This window comes from Bemisia tabaci, chromosome 3 (genome assembly GCF_918797505.1).
Source record: "Bemisia tabaci chromosome 3, PGI_BMITA_v3".
Taxonomy (NCBI): domain Eukaryota; kingdom Metazoa; phylum Arthropoda; class Insecta; order Hemiptera; family Aleyrodidae; genus Bemisia; species Bemisia tabaci.
This window is the reverse complement of record NC_092795.1, coordinates 876,619-896,160: the sequence shown is the minus strand read 5'-3', so window position 1 is coordinate 896,160 and position 19,542 is coordinate 876,619. Positions and strand designations below refer to the sequence as shown.

General features: G+C 37.8%; 1 protein-coding gene across 1 annotated transcript in view; it reads right to left on the bottom strand.

Annotated features, from left to right (window-relative positions):
- Positions 1–19,542, bottom strand: part of LOC109038570 (uncharacterized) — a 31,607-nt gene that overhangs the window by 6,252 nt on the left and 5,813 nt on the right. The window contains exons 2-3 of the mRNA XM_019053662.2: positions 8,940–9,032; positions 5,449–5,596 (exon numbers count right to left, since the gene is read on the bottom strand). Coding sequence (XP_018909207.1) covers positions 5,449–5,596; positions 8,940–9,032 — 241 coding nt within the window. The remainder of the gene's footprint in view (positions 1–5,448; positions 5,597–8,939; positions 9,033–19,542) is intronic.

The window sequence follows — 19,542 nt, the reverse complement described above, 5'->3', positions numbered from 1 at the left end:
GGAAACCTAAGACGAATAGTCGCTTAAGTCGGAATTTTTCTCGATCCCTCGCAAATTCTACTAAGGAAGATGTCCCTGTATCAGGAAAATAAACATCATTTAAGCTGTTCAATTGGATTTAAGCTAATGAACCTACAAAATTGGTTGTTTATAGATGAAGTGATGCATGCTAATGCAGTGAATTAATGACGATCTGACAATCTAGAAGAGCTTTCAATAACTCTTGATTACACAACTCCGAAACATTTACATATTGATCAATTAAACGTAATTAAGATCTGAACAGGCAAGCACGTGAATATTGAAGAAGAAGAATAGTTTAAAAACTGATGGCGAGGAAGAAGACTACAAAGTAAACGGTTACGTTGTGTTTTCCTCATTTATTTGTTTTTTTTATTTGGTTCGATTGTGATATAATTCACTAGTATCCGTGTCAGCAATTCGCACGATTAGTTGTATAGCTTTGTCGCGGCCACACAGGATACAATCCAAGACTGTTTATGAAGGTTTTAGGAGTCTATGCTCTGAATCAAAGTTTGACTCTTTATCATTTTCGTATAATATTTTCCCTCCCAAAATGTTCAGAGCTACGACTATCAACGTTTGAGAATTTTAAGTAATATCTCCTACAGTACTAAAATTTAGGAAGCGTCAGTGAGTTAAAGTCGACTAAAATCTGTAAAGCATATTAAAATGTATCTCTCTACTTGTTGACACCAAGAAAAGGAAAACGCTGCATAGTCTGGAGACACGCTACTGTACAGCCTTGTCTATATTGCGTATTTTTATTTTTCCCTCGTAAGTCGTCTCATTTTCTTAAATTGGTCTTCAAACAGGGGTTCGAAATACCGCCGGATTATTCGGATTTTTTAAGCCTTGGAAGGACAAAACCAAGTGTCTGCATTTGTTGGGTGAATTTTTTCTTGAGTAGAAGGGTCAACGCCTGGAATACATTTTCATCTGCGCATTAGCATTTCAAGGAAACAACACGTGTCCGTATTTCCCAGACTCACCTGAATCTCAATGCCATGTCAGGAAGAAACATCTCATGCGACGTCGGACATTGTCAAATTTCCTCGGATAATTTCTTTTTTTTTCTTTGTTTAAACTTTTGAGAGGATTTATTACTATGTATGCTTTTTGAAGTATATTTATCGTTTTTTTTTTACAAAATGAATATTATATACAGACAAATTTGGCAACGTGCTACGTATGACAGACTACGATTTTTCCTCAATACGGTGGCACAGTTTTCCGATGCATTCTCACTCTTTATTTAATATTTTTATTACTCTTGTCGCTCGCTAAAAATAACTCATCCGTGTGTTAAATTCAAATAGGTAAATAGAATTTTCCCCGTTTCCTTCCAATAGACGCATAAAAAACAAATCTTTCTTCAAACGGATGCAAATATGTCGACATGCTCTAGAAGCTGCAAGAATTTCATTTGTGACGTCCGAACATTCATATACACAATCACCTTTTTTTGACGAGTTTGCTTTTTACGGCTGATTTTGATGGTGCTGCTGCTTATTTTTTTCGTTCGTTGAAGGTTATGTTATAAAGGGCTTCAATCAAATACATGTAAGTCAGGTTGCAGCTCTAGGCACAGTTAAAAATTCCCGCGTTTCTGTTATTTTGGGTTATTATGAGTTACTTTTCTTGAGTCAAATCAACCAAAAGGACTTGGTTGATGGACCAAACTTGGAGTCAAATCGACTGCAATGCTGACGCGTTGATGCAACTATTTGTGCTCCGAGGATGTCCATGTTGCATCTACGAATAACTGAAGGGGCTTCGATAACCTCAAGTAGCTATCTTCGCGTCGGCTTCCTTGCGTAAGTGATGTACCGAATTGTGCACTTAGTAAAATTAGTAGCAGACACGTTGCTTTGAAAATCAGTCTAAAATATCGGCAGAATATCTTTTTCGCACAAAGTACATTAAATTTGTGGTAATTTTTCCGATTATCGTTGCCGCACAAAATCATTTTCGCACAAATTAGATCAACAATTTATGGAAGAAATAGCAAGAATTAAGAAGGAGTTGAAGTATAAGCACGCAGATGAAAATAATGGAAAATTCTCGGACGAAAATCTGGACCCTGACGATCCCTGTTGGACTGCTGAGTTAGGTAAGAAATAATTTTTTCAGTCTTTGTTCACTCATTTTTCTTAAATATTCCTCATATTTTTCTCGACGTTGCTATATACTAAAGAAAATTATTTGCGGCAACGATAATCAGAAAAATTACCACAAATGTACTTTGTGCGGAAAAGATAGTCAGCCAAAGTATCAGCACCAAATTGCAAAATGTATTACTGCTAATAGAAACTATGTGAATAGGGTTTTGCGTGGAACATACACAGTTAAAACTTTCCGTGCCTAAGGCTACATTGGGTTACATCGAATTACTTTTTTTCGGCCAGATCAACCTAAAGGACTTGGTTGATCGACCTTGGTTTGGTTAAATCGACAGAAACCGTATGTTACTCTGAGACATCAGAGAATGAAGAAAGTGTTCTGCTGAAGTAATGCACTTTTGTTCCTCTCTTCGTCACTCAAAGATTGCGACATGCAAGGGGCTAGCGCAGTGGACCATCTCAAATAGACGTATTTCTACCATACGGAACTATGTGTAATAAGACATGAACCCTGAGACCCATCAGGGTATATGCATAACAGGACTCACGTCATAATGCACATAGTTCCGTTTGGCAGAAATACATCCAAATACGATCCAAGTTTGATCTTGGCAGGTCGCACCCAAGTTTCAATGTGGTTGTTTTCAAATTTCCTACCCAAAAATTTGGTGAATGAAACCCAAGGAAGAACTAATAGAAGAATATTAAAAGCACGTTTAGCTTACTTTGTATTCTACTACTCATATCAACACAAAAAGTCGGTTCCTTTTACTGCGTATAAACGCTTAATAACGCTCGCTTAGTAGACGATATTAGTGAATAGCGACTATTAAACGAGCACCTAGGTGTCTGTTTATACCCATGAACTGAACGTATTTCTGCCAAACGAAACTTTGTGCATTGAGACATGAGCCCTGAGACCTGTAGGAATATATGCATAACACGGCTCACGCCGTAATGCACATAGTTCTGTTTGACAAAAATACGTCCAACCGGTGTTGGCAGGCGGGAAATCTCTGGCAAATTGCCAAAACTCATCAGCAAGTGCTGAAATAAGGAGCTGCCAAATGTGGCGCTGTCTCCGTAAGAAGCGATGAGTCCGGGCTTGTAGCGGCAGCATTGCGGCAACATTGAGCCGGACTAACTCCAGTTCATGAGTCAGCTGCGCTAAGCTCCGATAATTAAGAAAATGAAGAAGTTCAAGGTCAGTTCGTCAGGATTCAAGGTCGTGATTGAGACTTTATCGCGTGCGCTTGTCGGTTCCTGTTAATTTGCCTTCTTGTACAGGGGTCAAAACCTCGCTACTTTGACAAAAGGGCGTATCTAGGTTCCCGTATGAGCCCCAGAAAGCATGGATCTATACGAAAAACAGAGCTCACGTGCAAATTGAGATACGCTCTTACACTGAAAAAAAAAAAAAAAGATTGGTAGAATTTACCATTCCTTCACGCTGTATTTCACACAGCGTAATTCTACCATTTTTTTTTTTTTTTTTTTTTTTTTTTTTTTTTTTTTTTTTTTTTTTTTTTTTTTTTGTGTATATCTTTACGGTAGAGGGGCGAAGAAATGACGCTACTGCTCGCCTCCCCACCTCTTCTCACTTTGTTTTATAAAAACCTCAACGCTCTTTGTGTAATAATCTAAGAGCTGTATCATGCTCCTTCCCTAAACAAATCCTTCCCATTGTTTTTGGACTTATCAAGCTCCTTGTCTTGTTTTCAATGCTAATCATTTCCTTTCCTCGGGAGGCTCAATATGATTTGTATTGTAACTAATTGTAAGGGAGGTCTAAGGAGAACCTTAACATACTATATCATGAGAACAACAATTTTGGCAAATCTTCAGTACAGTTTAGTCGTGAACCTCTGGAAATGGACCCTCCAGAAGGGTTACAATGGTTTGTCACGGCAAAAAGTACACATACAGAAGAATATATTATGCATGTTTGTCAATTTTCTCAATTTTGTAAAAAAATCTCAAGGTTTGCACCTTACTCAGAGGTTGTTCAAATCAACTACGTTTTTCTTTTATATTTTGTACTTTTTGGAAATAGGAAATCATTTTTATACCTTTTAAAGGTCCATTTCCAGAGTTGCACTACTGATTTTACTCGATTCGCAAATATTGTCCTTTATATGACACTATGTTAAGGATTTCCTTAAGGCCCCCTTAGTGGATATGTAAAGCAGATGGGTCGCTCTAAATAAAGGAGCTGTGTAAGGAACGACTATGAATATCCAATGCCACCCAAAGGGTACTTCCTACGGAGAGATCCTGTTTAAGAACCGAACATGAATATGGCTCCTAGTCTTGGGATTGAACCATTAAACCATTGACAGATTTTACTGGCTTGGAAACGAAAAGCGCAGTAACTTTGAAACAGCGGCTATTTATATTTTTGTACTAAATGTATACAAATAAAAAAAGAACTGTCTTTTTTCGATTGGGACCCTGAAACGCAAGTATGAGCATAACAGAGTCCATGCCATAATTTGACGGAGTGAAACAGAAAGGAACCAAGCCACATCGGGATCGAACCGAGAAAAAGAGGTTTAAAGTTTGGCTCTTGCATAAGACTCAATGTAAAAGATAAACTTCAAGTTCAATTTCTACAAAATTTGCTCCAACAAAAACTTTGAATTTTTGGTGATAGATAGTAGAGCATTGGTTGAGTTCAAAACCACTCATAACTCAATTTTTTCCAAAATGTGGGGTTGGTTCCTTTCTGCTTAACTCAGTCCAATTGAGATAGTTCCCTTTGATATGAAGACGTCCATTTGAGTGGCGATTTTTGAGAGTTGGTAAAACTGTTTTTCCTCCATTTAAATATGTAAGCAAAACAATGGATTCTCGGTGAGGCTCCTTGCCTCACCTAATATCGATATTTTTGATGATTTAAACGGAAGAAAAACAGTGTTGGCAAAGTGGAAACTCGCCTCTGGTCCATTTTCTGAACGGCACACAGTGGATCGAGTCAATAGGAGAGGTCCGACAAAATGTGGACACTTTAAACGCTCATGACACCGTTTATACAAAACTTTGAGCTTCTAAAAGTGATTCTATTGGTTGTCACGTAAAATTTTCCTCAAGAAATACCCCTTAAAGTAAAGTTTGAAATGTGACGAAATGACCATCAAAATTTGCAGTTTCAGTCACAAACATGTCCAACCTCTCTAATTGACCCGATCCACTGTGCGGCACCAGGCAGATGTCCAACTGCACAGTGCATCTGAAGTGTGAAAATCTTAAGTCCTGCTCTACACTGCGATCCTACAGGTGGCTGATGAGAGAGCGGTATACTCACTTGAGACTGTTGATGACGAAGCCACTGCAGCCCCAAATGGTGACGTTCTCAGCGTTAGCTTTGATCTTAAGGTTCTCCAGATTCCTGTTGATGAGTAGCTTGGGTATCGTCAAAGGTTCAAGTCGTGGCACCTGAAGCCTCGGGATACCTGTATCAAAATAAGAGCAAATTCATATTTTTTCCGCTTAGAATAATACAAGTATGCGATACATATTTTAGATCTCTAGTCATACTTCAACTGGTAAGGTCATCATCTCTCCCAAACCAATGAACGTCTCTTCATTCCAAGGTTGTAAAGTTGACGCAAATGTTTTTTTCTTCTTTTTTTTCGGTATATTGTTGCTCCTCTAACGTAATGGTGCATCTCAATTCCTATAATGTGAGCCTTCTTCTCCGTATACTTTATGCTTTCCGAGGCTCATGTGGGAGCAGAGATACACCCTCATTTCAGAGGAGCGAAACATGACTAACTTGTCAGCAATATACGCCCAATGTTGAAATGCAGAAACGCTCTTTTGTCATGGAAAACACCGATTTGTTGTCGGGGCTAGCAGCTTCGAATCTGAAGCGCCAATCATTGAGCCCGAATCGCAGGCGTGGTGTCTACTCAGTCTGTAGAATTGAATCAGTCACTCTCAAAAAGACTTATACGCCCGATATGAAAATATAAGAAAAACACTAAATTATATGATCGATCCCTTTTAAACCTCGTTTCTAGTAATAATGTGATTAATCGATCAAATGCTTTAATATTTTGAAGCTGTTAGATTTGGAACGGGTCTATTTAAACGGGGGTTTTTTTTTCTCGTATTGTCAGATCGAGCGCTCAAGTCTTTTTAAGAATGACCGATTCGATTATGGCTCTCGCGTTGCCATACTCAGGAAGAACGCCGTATGAGCCCTCGGACGTTGCGCAATTTCCTTAAATAAAAAATTATTTTTTAGGGAAACTCATGAACATTTTTCGTCGAATTTTCTAGATAAATTTATCTGCGGTTAGATCTGAAGTATTTCAAACATTTACGGAATTTTTAACTCACTTCAAAAATAAATATTTTATAGGATGAAACCTTGAAACCTGTGAATGTTCCTGTGGCGCTATTCCTTACCACAGCACTATTCTCAAAGTGTTCATTTTCGCGTAAGGTGACCCAATTCTGAGGATACAACTATACATAATCTGTATTAACGTGCATGAAGGATGTGTTTTTGCCTAGCCACCCAACTGAAGGCGCACATTATTTGGACGTTACTTTCCAAACAGGGACCACTATTTTTGACTCTGTAGAAGCGATATTTCGTCGGTGAGACCGCATCAGGAATGTGTTTGCCCGTTTGAGACATCGAAAACTGTTCGTTACACTTTTATTTCATAAATGGAAAAATACTGAAAAGCATTATTGCTATAAAACGTCCCTGATTTTTCTTCTGAATGTAAAGAAGGATCTACGAACATTCTATGCAACAGCGTCACAGTGTTTGTTGCCCTGTAATAAAATAAAGTGGAAGCGGATATTTTGAAACATATTGAACAGTATACACGTTCCTGCAGTTTCAACGTTGACAGGTATGTGCCATTCGTTGCAACATGCCATTCAGAGTTCCGCCTTTTACGGATGACTTCTTACATGGTCTACAGAATAGACTGTTTGTGAATGAACATCTAGCATGTGCTTCCTGGCGCAATTTCATCCGGTTTTTGCCAATAATTGAGAAAGCAAGAAGACTTAACAATGTATCGATAGTCGCCTAGAACTGTATTCATAGTTGTTGCTCAAAAGCATAGAGTACAATACATAGAGTCGCAATGTACTGGATCGCCAATCAAGTCAATCCATGAAAGGGCCATTCCGAGCCTCTTGTTCGCCGAAAGTGTGAACCAAACGGCATTCTTTAACACGGCGGCTTATTAGAGAAGTGCAGGCTGCGAGTGGTCTTCGGAATTTATTCATTTAAATCGAAGATTATATTTGCGAATGTTGGCAAATTATGTCGACCAAAGTCATAACAAAATCAGAGATGTACGAAACTCTCGGTTTTGATGAAATAAATTTCCTGTATTTTCTAAGCGAAGCCCGGAGCTTGGACCCCGCGTATACGGCATCGCCAGTCGCCGTACGCACTAGTCTCATCATACTGGACAAAAGAAAAAGTGACTTTACCGGCGCTCCAGTGCATTGAGACTCTTTTTTATTGTATACTCTATGCTCAAAAGTTCCTTCCTAGGCGAGACCCCGTAAGGTTTACATTTTAATGAAGGGGGGTTTCAGGATGCTTCGAACGTAGCATCATAAAAATAACAATTTTCATGAAACTTGAGTAACATACATCAGTTTGATTTCAAAAGCAGACCCTTGCAAGAGATGAATTATTGCAAAAAACATAAGATACGAAAGAACATATGGATTGCAATTTGCAAAAAGGAACCACTAGCATTGCAATGATGCTAAGATTGTGCAACTTCATCCTTTGCAATAAAATTGCGGGAATTGTGAAAAACCATGAAATTTAGATGGAAATTTTTGTCTTAAATTTACAGTTTTTAGCGAGTAAAATGGAAACTATTAAGAGATAATCTGGTTTTTCCTCCAAGACAAAAGAAGTTGCACAATCTTAGCAACATTGCAATGCTAATGGTTCCGTTTTGCAAAATGCAATCCATATGTATGTATTACAAATTTTGCCAAAGATTCATGTCCCAACAGACCATAAAGTTTTCTAAAATCATAACTTATTTTTATTGCGGTACATATTTTTTGCACCGGCTTTTTCGTGGGAAATGTCCGCTTTATTATGCTACGTCGGAGGGATTCTTAAACATTTTAACCACACTGAAAACGATACGGAGCCTCCCCCGAGTCCTTCGAAAAAGGAGCCGATTGAAACGGGCTGTGCGCTGTGCTCTCTCTTAAAGTTACCTCAAATCAGCTTCAATCGAAGTCCTGGCAGCTCAAAAGGTAATCAATAGATTCACGAATCACACGAATCTGCTCACCTCAAAGTATGCGCCAATGCTCTGCCTAATTAGGCACCTACGCTCGAAAAAGATTCGAATTTATCCTTCAACTTGACCCTGCGGTTGAGTTCGGATTCGGTGTTACCGGTCCTGGCCGGTGTTGCCAACTCGATGAGATATTCTCGTCCGATATTTATTGCAACATGCTGAAGAAGAACGCCGTATGAATATTCAAATGATGCCAAATTTCCCCCGACAAAATATTTATTTTTGAAGAAAGTTATGCATATATTTTCTCGGTATTTTTGGATATTTTAGATTACATTGCGAACAAAATTGTTTGAAAAATTTGAAAATAAAATTTCAGGATTTTCATTATTAATTCGAGTTTTACTAACGACAAAATGGCAACGCTTGAAGGCTCATACGCTGTTTTTCCTTAGCTTGGCAGTATTGAAACACACTAAAATGGCGCTATTGATTTCCTAATGTCAACGTGTGGGACTTGGATAAAGGAAAAAGTGATGGGACTTACCCTTGGCCAGTTGCGGTCGAAGCTCATTGATCAGCTTGATTATGCATTCGTTGAGTTTCGGATCGCTCCTCTTGCATTTTGATAGGAACTCCGCTGCGGACACAAATAAAACAACGTCAACACAGAGTTATATAACACTTCGAATTAAATATTATTTCTTCAAAACTAGTCGGAGATGGAAACACACTCAAAACCGCCTCAACTCGTCGTTTTTCAGACGAAGAAACGGAGCTACGGGTAGAATTCGTAATCATTTCTTTAACAGCCTATTTTTCCGGGATCCCTATCTACAACAAAGCATAGGAGAGCAATTTTACGAATCCCGAGTAACATTCAAGAGTACAGCTCTGTAAATAGACCCTTGCAAGGGATTACGACCATTATTTGCTTATGTAATTAATTAAAAAGACGGAGGAAACACTGGACCACTGGACAGGATCTGAACTAGAGATAAACATTCCTTGAGTTCTCTTCAAAATCTTACATAGAAAAGGAATCATTCATCAATCATCAATCAACAGGGATTTTGGAAATCAACTCCTGAGCGAGATATTATCAAATATTTTTAACACTGATCAATTGGCAGTTAGACTATTCACAAATGTTCATTGTAAACACTTATATCTTGTTTCGGAGTTGATTTTCAGACTTCTCGTTGCGTGATTCGTTTGTCGTTAAATTTGGAAGAGAAAACATCTTGCGCACTGTTTCAATTCGTAATTTGTATAGAGCCACATACTGAGTTTAACCGACAGGTAGGTATGTGAAGATTGTTCTATAGTTTTTATTATTTTAAAGAAGAACAGTATCGTAATCTATGGATAAGGTTTATTTACAAGGTTATGTAATTTAAGTTTACTTGAGGTTCGTTGAAAATGTCCTTTTTATGGTGCTTTTGTTAAGGGACTCCTAAAACTTCCTTTAATCCCAATGTGAACCCATTAGGGGCTTCCTGGGAAAAAAAGCAGCTTGAGGAACGATTATGATTACGACCCTACATAATAACGTACAAAAACGTCCATTGAAATAGTTCCACACTCTTAGGTTTTTTGTATCTATCTACTTGTTCCAAAATTTTTCATAGACACCTTTTACCCGGTGACTAGGGTAACCTAGAATAAAAGCGGGTCAGTGGCGAAAATGTAGGGGGCATGGCTCTAGGGGTACCCAATAGCCTGCTTCAATCTTCGATTTTTTGTTAAAATTGAATTCCTTAATCGAGCCGTGGGGGAGGGGGTGGGGGGAGTTCATCGAGGTTTACCCAGAAATACGGTCTGCGGGCGGATTCGCGCTTTGTAAGTTGGACGTATTTCTATCAAACGGAACTACGTGCATTAAGACATGAGCCCTGATACTCGTAAGAATACATGCATAACAGGGCTCACGTCATAATGCGCATAGTTCTGTTTGACAGAAATACGTCCATTTATGCAACTGAGGCGGGTACCCGCGTTCCTGTCTTGCGCGGAGAAGCTATCGACCAATCAAAAAATGGACTATCCGTGAAATGCGGTCTGGAATCGCCGTTTAAGAAAGCATTGGAGACGGCTAATCCATTTTCTGATTAGTCAAGTGATTTGAAGCGCGCGGAACGTCCATAAGCGAGGCGTTGAAGGGATTTTAGAGGTAAAGTTCTTGCAAACCTACCAATATAATAACATGAAATATGATGACATGAAAATAGTAGGTGTGTCTCCAACATTTCAGATACTCGGCACGCTTTTCCAACATATTCATGTTGAATTTTTCCTCTTGTTTTCTGTTAAGAAAGACTAGTGGCATTTCTGTCTTGTCTAAAGTTGACGTTTTCAATTTTAATTTTACGATACAAGATAAGCTGCGAATTTTTCCGGGAAACTTGATGATTAATTACTGACTTGTTTTAATTATCATCGTTTTCCAGGAGAAACCCGCTCCCTTAGTGGCTTGTGCTTGAGTGCACCCGCCCTCACAAAAAATTCATACTTTCTCTCGAGATCGTATATCAATTATCTGAATGTGGATTAACCGGATAAGAGCTGAAATAGCTGAACCCTCGTTAAATCATTAGCCTGCTTTAATTTAGTGCTAAACCGCTTTGTTGGTCTCGTTTATAATGCATTCACATAATTTTTAAGATGTCTGTAATTTCCTTTCGAAAGTGCAACTGCCAACGCCCACGGTTTTCCTTTTCAATTTCAAAAGATTACTTAAGAGCTCGTGAGATCATTGGGACGAAGTTCGGCATTTTACTTCAAATTTTCAGTTTTTAAATCCTGCCTTGATTTTTCATTATTCTTGATTCTAATCAAGTGCACCAAAATTTCGGGAAGTTCAGACCTTGGAGTCTAAAGACGACTTGTTACACATCAGATTTCTCTTTTTATTAAAAATGTATTTGTATTTTTTGTTTTTTTGTGTTTTTATTCGCCTTTTACTTGGGACTGTACAGACGCCTGCGAGACGGAGGTTTCCTTTTTTAAAACTAGGAAACATTTAAAGTACATCTCTAAAATAAAGAATAAATCCATTTCTTTCCTACATGAGCTTGCCGGTACCACTAAATTGTTCAACAATTCTTTTTTTTTAAAAAAAAGGGTAAAAGAAAAAAACCTATTAAGCCTCCATCAGCACACTGGAAAAAAATTGACGGAAGGAATTCACATGTTATTCATATATTTCCACCTTATTTCTTTCCCCAATCTATATTTTGCTCGACATCAGAGGTGAGGATATATTTCAGGTTGGTTTAGACACTGGAAGTAATTTAAGTCCATTTACATCAGGCATTAATCTTTTTCTGAAAATGGAATCTTCAACTTTGAAATTTGTCACTGTGATCTCGAATGTGCGTAATCCGTATGTATTCATTTTCAATCTGGGATCCTTTCCACGTTATGTTCTCGTATTTGCATTAGTTTTGGATACGATTTGTTGTAGTTACCTCATTCTAACTGAAATTCTGATAAATAGTGTATCAAAGACCTGCATTCTTTTCCATGGTTTGTAAAAACCTTCAAAATCAGTTGAAAATTTTCAAAATATTTTTGTTCCCGACACTCTTGTTATGCACAACCCATGCAACTGAAGGTTCGTATAATCGGGAAGAGTGCTCTTTAAACAATTAGGTGTAACCAAATATCCTTCAATGAAAAACGAGATTTGCAAATATAATGCAAAATATAAAAAAAATTCAAGGAAAAACATACATAAATGTTTTAAAAAAATAAATATTTTATCGAAAGAAATGAAAAAAAGGCGTGACTTAGAATATAGAACGGGATTTTAGCATGTTTTTGGGATCAGTGCGAGTCGGTCAATCCCTTTTGGAGAATGGCTAATTTAGAGGGTGGGTACGGGATGTGGCAGCAAAATTCGGACCCTATAGCTAGACATTCCACAAATCCTTTACCCTTGCAGCAACTCCACGAACAAAAACATTGGCAATTTGTTCAATGTTTCTGCGAATTTGCTACAACGACAACGACCTTGCCGGTTCCCGGGACAGGAAGAGGAGTTCATTTAAACCCTCGTCATATACTGCCGTGCTAAGGAAGACCGCCGTATGAACATTCGAAAGTTGCCAAATTTCCTTCGATAAAATGTCTATTTTTAAGGACAATTTTGAATATATTTTCTCGAAATTTTCAAAAGTTTTGAATCAAATTAGGAACTAAATTATCTGAGAAATTGGGAGACAAATATTAAAAAATGTCCCTGAAAATGATTGATTTGCCAGGGTAAAGGCAAGGCCTGAAGGCTCATACAGCGTTCTTCCTTAGCACGGCAGTATACGTCGTCCCTGTGACGTGTCGGGCCTAGCTCAATTTCCACAAAGCCCTCTTTTACATGTAAATACATGTTTTATGCATTTTCATACGTGTTTTCTGGGGCTCGTGCCCCACACTTTTTTTCAGAAATGGAATACCTCGTATCAAAAGCTTTTTCCATTCGTCGACATGTTTTTTTCCAGTTTTTTATTTTCTTCGGAGTTGGGCATTTTTCGAAACAAGCCATTCCGTTTGTAGTTTTTTAGTACAGCTGTGCACTCGTAGAGCTACATTTACAATATCTGATTGAAAATCGTTTTTTTCTAGGACCATAGGATTAAAATTGGGATTTAAAGAGATCGATGGATGCCAGAATACAAGAATGCGGCAGTCCGAGTGAACTTCGCGCAAATTTCAAAGACATGTCTTTTTAGATTGGTTCTTTATAGCGATTGAAAATGTTGATGATTTTGATTATTTTGACAGTTACAAGGCCAAGAGGATGTACCCCAACTATTTAAAATATCATAAACTTTGTCTTCAGTTTTTTGGATTTGTCAAAATTTTAAAGGTGAAGCCCTAACTTTGTGTAAAACATAAGAGCAAAAATTAATACGATTCTCATCAGCTGAGTTTTTTCATAACCTCCGGTGCAATATAAGAAAAAGTCGATACACCGAACCGAGTGTTCTTATTTCGTAAATCCCTTATTTTTCCCTGCATCCCTACGGGTTATGGGCCCAGGTCGTTTTTACTTGGTCCTTTGAAGCATTTATTTGAAAGTGAAGTGACTTTGAAGTGTTAATATGGACCTTAAGTCTAAAAAGAACATTAAACCATTTAATGGTGAAAAGTACAGCATATGGAAACTTCGAATTCGCGGGCTGTTAACGAAGAAAAATTTAATTGATGTGATTGATGGACCATCTAGTGAAAATAGTGAATCTAGTGACTGGCAGGCCAAAAATGTGCTAGCAAAAGCTATCGTGCTTGAAAATTTAGCAGATTCTCATCTGCATTTCGCAACTCCGGAGCGGACGGCTCAGGAGGTTATAAAAAGTTTGGATGACCTATATGAAAGAAAGAGTATTGCCGCTCAAATCGCCGTGAAAAAGCGATTATTTTCTCTGAAGTTTGACTCAGATACTGCTTTGATAAAGCATTTTATTAAATTTGATGATCTGCTCACCGAACTGCAAGCTGCCGGTGCAGTGTTAGAGGAATCAGACAAGATTGCTCACCTTCTTGTGACCCTCCCCCCGGCCTATAATGGTATCATCACAGCGATTGAAACTTTGAGTGATGACAATTTAAGTGTCGCGTTCGTTAAAATAAAATTGTTAGATCACGAACTAAAATTAAAAACTGATCAATCTGACAACAGCGCGAAAATTCTTCAAGCAAGTGACAGTGCTACCAGTGCTCCCAAAGGAAAAAGACAATTCAGAAATTCTAAATTTGTGAAAAACTTTAGACAAAAACCAAAGCAAGTAAATCGAAATAATTTTAAAGCCTGTTATCACTGCGGCAGGAAAAATCATATGATCAAAGATTGTGTCTTTTACAAGAAAACTTTGAAATCAAAAACAACTCATCCTCAAAGCAAATGGAATGAGTCCGTCAATGTTTCTACCGAAAATGAAAAACATCAAAGTATTTCGACTGTCTCAAGTTTTGCATTCATGGCTCAGGAGAACTCGAATAGTTCGGACAGTGATGACAACCTAACCTTCATTCTGGATTCTGGAGCTTCGACTCACATCGTAAAAACGGAGAGTGCATTCAAAAGCTTCGTACATCTGAACCCTCCGATAAAAATATCAGTGGCTAAAAACGGAGCTCATATCTTTGCCTACAAGAAAGGAAATATTCCAGTGAGGATTGAACCAGGATTTGAAGGAGTCCTTAAAGACGTATTGTATTGTCCGGAAGTCCCGTACAATTTGCTGTCTGTAAGAAAAATTCAGGAAGCTGGATTTGATGTGATCTTCAATCAGCAAGGAGTAACAATAAAAAAGGGAAGTACGGTTGTAATGATCGGTAAGCCATTTAATAATTTATTCTCTGTGAACTTCATGATTGACAAAACAATGGCTTACAGTGCATCATCTTTTGATAAGTACAAATTATGGCACGAAAGATTAGGTCACATAAGTAAAGCTAAATTTTTAGAGTTAAAAAGGTATCAGCTTATTGATGACGTAGATCAAATTGAAAATGTTATGCCGAGCGAAAATTTATGTGAAGCTTGTATTAGTGGTAAGCAAACAAAATTGCCATTTCAAAATTCTAAGGATAAAACGTATGTGCGAAGACCGCTCTTCATCGTGCATTCGGATGTATCAGGTCCTATCACTCCTCCGACTCATTTAAATCAAAATTATTTTGTGATTTTTGTAGATGAATTCACGCATTATTGCGTCACATACCTGATTCAACACAAATCAGATGTTTTCTCTGTTTTTAAAGATTTTGTTGCAAAGAGTGAAGCTCATTTTAACTTAAAATTAGTTAATCTATATTCCGATAATGGTGGCGAATATTTTTCTAATGAGATGAAACAGTTTTGTGTGCAAAGAGGCATCACGTATCACCCTACGATCCCGCGAACCCCACAGCAAAATGGAGTGTCAGAGCGTATGATAAGATCGATTACAGAGCGAGCTCGTGCAATGCTTAGTGGAGCTAAGTTGAACTTAGTATTTTGGGGAGAAGCTGTTCTTACAGCAACATATCTTGTAAACTTATCGCCAACGAGGGCCTTGAGTTCAGCTGTGACTCCATATGAAGCATGGCACAATAGAAAGCCGCAAATAAAATTTCTGAAAGTGTTTGGATCTACAGTCTACGTTCATAATGACACTAGAAAAAGGAAATTTGATGAAAAATCCTTTAAAGGCATTTTAGTTGGTTATGAACCAAATGGGTATAAAGTGTGGGATGCGGAGAAGAAAATATTTGTCAGAGTTAGAAATGTAATTGTCGATGAAACAAATTACTTAGAATCCAGACCTGCGTTAAAGTGCTCTGTGGATACAGAGAGTGAGAAAATAACTGATGCATCTGACTGTACGTCAAAATCAGAACTGAGAACTCAAGAGGGAACTGATGCAACTGACTGTGCGTCAACATCAGAACTGAGAACTCAAGAAGGAACTGATGCATCTGACTGTAAGTCAAAATCAGACCTGCATAAAGAACTTGAGATAAAGAAAAGCGCAGAACAGGATTATAACTCTAGTAAAGACAAAAAGGGTGATGCGAGGATCTATGTAGAGATGGATAAAAACTGTGTTTTGAAGCCCCAAAATCGTGAGAATGAGTTTTTTGGGTCAAGGAGGAGTGATCTAAATGAACTTGATGAATTCATTTTAAATGCACAATCCATTGACTGTGATGTACCCAAGACTTTTAATGAAGTTGAGAATAGAGCTGATAAAATTCAATGGCAACAGGCTATTAAAGAGGAGCTTGACTCTCTCGAATTCAACAAGACTTGGAGTCTTGTACCAAAGCCTGAGGATAAAAATATTGTTGATTGTAAATGGATTTTTACAATTAAGAAGGATGAATTTGGGAAACCTAAAAAACATAAAGCGCGGTTAGTTGCTCGTGGTTTCAGTCAAAAATATGCTGAAGACTATGATGAAACTTTTGCTCCTGTCACTCGAATAGCGAGTTTCAGAATTCTGGTGGCTTTTGCCAACCAATTTGATTTGCTAATTCATCAAATGGATGTAAAAACAGCTTTTCTAAATGGAACTTTGAGAGAGGAAATTTATATGAGAATTCCTGAGGGAGTTTTAAGTGATGGTAATCAAGTGTGCAAGCTCAATAAATCTTTATACGGTCTAAAACAAGCCGCTAGATGTTGGTTTGAGACTTTTGATGTGAAGCTCATTAAAGCAGGGTTTAAAACTTCACCTGCTGATCGGTGTGTTTATTTTTTGGACAAAGGAAGTGTTGATAAAAACATTTATGTTGTTTTGTACGTTGATGATGTCGTAATTATTTGCAAAGATATGGAAACAATGAATAATTTTAAACGATATTTGATGAGTGAATTTCGTATGGTGGACCTTGGAAATATTAGATTATTTCTGGGAATTAGAGTTGAGAGATGCGATGGGATTTTAACTTTGAGTCAATGTGCTTATATTGATACAGTTTTGAAGAAGTTTAATATGGCTGATTGTAATGCCGTTGACACCCCACTTCCAAGTAAATTAGATTTTGTAGAACTTAATTCAGTTGAAGCGAACGAAGCACCCTCTCAGAACCTCATTGGGTGTTTGATGTACATAATGATATGCACAAGACCTGATTTGTGCGCTGCAATAAGTATTTTATGCAGATATACTAGCAAGAACAATAAGATCTTGTGGCAGTACTTGAAAAGGGTGTTACGATACTTAAAAGGCTCAAGGAATTTGAAATTGACCTATACAAAGAAACTTGATTTTACGGATATCTTGAGTGGTCACTGTGATTCTGATTGGGCAACAGATGAGAACGATAGAAAGAGTACGACAGGCTTCCTATTTCAGTTATTTGAGAACTGTACCATTTGTTGGAATACCAAAAAGCAAAACTCTGTGGCTGCCTCATCCACCGAAGCAGAGTATATGGCGCTTTTTGAAGCTGTCAGGGAAGCTCTATGGTTGAAATCGTTTCTGAGTAGTGTTAATATGACTGCAATAACTCCCATTTCAATTTATGAAGACAACACCGGTTGTATAAGTATTGCGAAAAATCCTAGTAGCCACAAAAGATCAAAACATATAGATGTAAAGTATCATTTTTCTAGAGAACAGGTAGAAAAAGGGCTAATAAATGTGAAATATGTTCCAACAGGTGATCAGCTAGCCGATTTACTGACCAAGCCGTTATCCACCACAAAATTCAAGCGATTAAGACCAAGGCTGGGTCTTCAAAATTAGCAAATCAAAATCAGCAAGTCAAAATTCAAGTGGACTCGTCAAATATTCAAAATTCTAAACCTGTGTCAAAATTCAAGTGGACTCGTCAAAATTCAAGTAGATTCGTCAAAATTCAAGTGAACTGGTCAAATTCAAGTGGATCAAATTCAAAAATTGTTAAAAATTTAAGTCAAAATTTGTCATAATTCAAGTCAAAATTCTAAATTTGTTTGCAATTTTTTTCGGTCTGGTGAGGTTTTTCTGGGTTTCCCTCATCCGTTGCAACAAATGTTGGACCTGCATGTTTTCCCAGTGAGCATTCATTAATAATGAAATTAATTTTTGAGGAGGCGAGTTGAAATATGGCAATGCCGTAAGAGCAAAAATTAATACGATTCTCATCAGCTGAGTTTTTTCATAACCTCCGGTGCAATATAAGAAAAAGTCGATACACCGAACCGAGTGTTCTTATTTCGTAAATCCCTTATTTTTCCCTGCATCCCTACGAAACATTATTCACAAGCAAATTGAATTGAATTTCACCGGAAGTTGGACAACATTTTCTATTTCTTTGAACCGTTGAAAACCAACTATTTAACCTCTGTATCGTTGTGATGGGTTATTTTGATTTCACTCCCAAAAAATATTGACATTTTTTTAAGTTAACCGCCAGCAAGGAAAGGAGCCTTGTTACGCGGGCGCAAAATTTTCAGTCGAGAAATTTTTGTCGAAGTGGGTCAGAGAATTGGATCTTGAGATCGATGGGGATCAGAGTACGTAAGTATTAGTTGATTGCCCCCTTGCATCCAATTGAAATAACATTAAATAAAATTGAATCATTGAATGTAATTTTTCATCGCGTCAATCGCCTCTCTTTTACGAAGTTCGGACTGACATTTTGGCAACAAGGTACAAATAGCCAGCGGCTTCTGTTTGCGCCTTCGCGGCGGTCATGGTCAGCAAGGACTCATGGGTGTAACTCCATGGTGCTTAGGAAGAAAGGCCCAACTCTAATTGCTACCCTATGAGGATATGCCCTTTTGCCGCAGCATGACCGGGGAAGACCCTCATGTTCCGTGTCCTGCACTTTATCAAACTGGACCTTCAAACTCAAGTTGCTAGTTTGTCCCGTGCAGCTAACCTTTCATCAATCCATTATTGTCATAATTGCAATTGAGAATGCATTGGTGCACCAGTTATACCGCTCAGGGTTCAACAAAATGTCGTCTCTCAGAGAGTTAATCAATTATTTGCTTTCCAACTTACACAGAGAGAAAACTCAACACTAAAGTTTGGCTAGTAAGGGAAGTAAAGCATTACAACCAAGTTTTCGGTTGACTATGGGGTTTCCATTTTTTCCTGCGTTAAATTAACCGAAAACTGTACCAAAATTAAGATGGAATTTTTTTTTTTTTAGTGTGTGTGTTTCACTTCCTATAGCAACCAAAAGTAACACAAGAACACAAATATTTTTCTCCGTGTACGTATAGGTCTGGATATACGCTCAAATTCCCATCAATTGCCGATCAAATGGTCACTGGTGCGCAACATCTACCTTCAAATTTTTGCGGCCTACAAAAATTTTACCGTAATTTTTGTCGTCATTTTTATCGGAAATGGACGGAAATTTGAGCGTGTGTCCAGGCCTTTTGGAAATAACGCATCAATTTGATAGCTTCAGCAATCTGATGAGGCTGTCTTCTCAATAGAGAACCTTCAAACTGTGGGAACCCTCGTGACTATGACTGAGACCTATAGCGATAATTTACCATTAAAGTAATTTTTCCCTCAAGAGGTACTTACTTCAGAGTTGTTATTAGCTCCCTAACAAAATTTCGGATCTCCTTTAATCGAGAATCTTCAAATAATGGACAGCGATCATTTTAATCCTGAATGATAAATGAAAATTGGTCCAAGCTCTTTTACCAAGTTTTC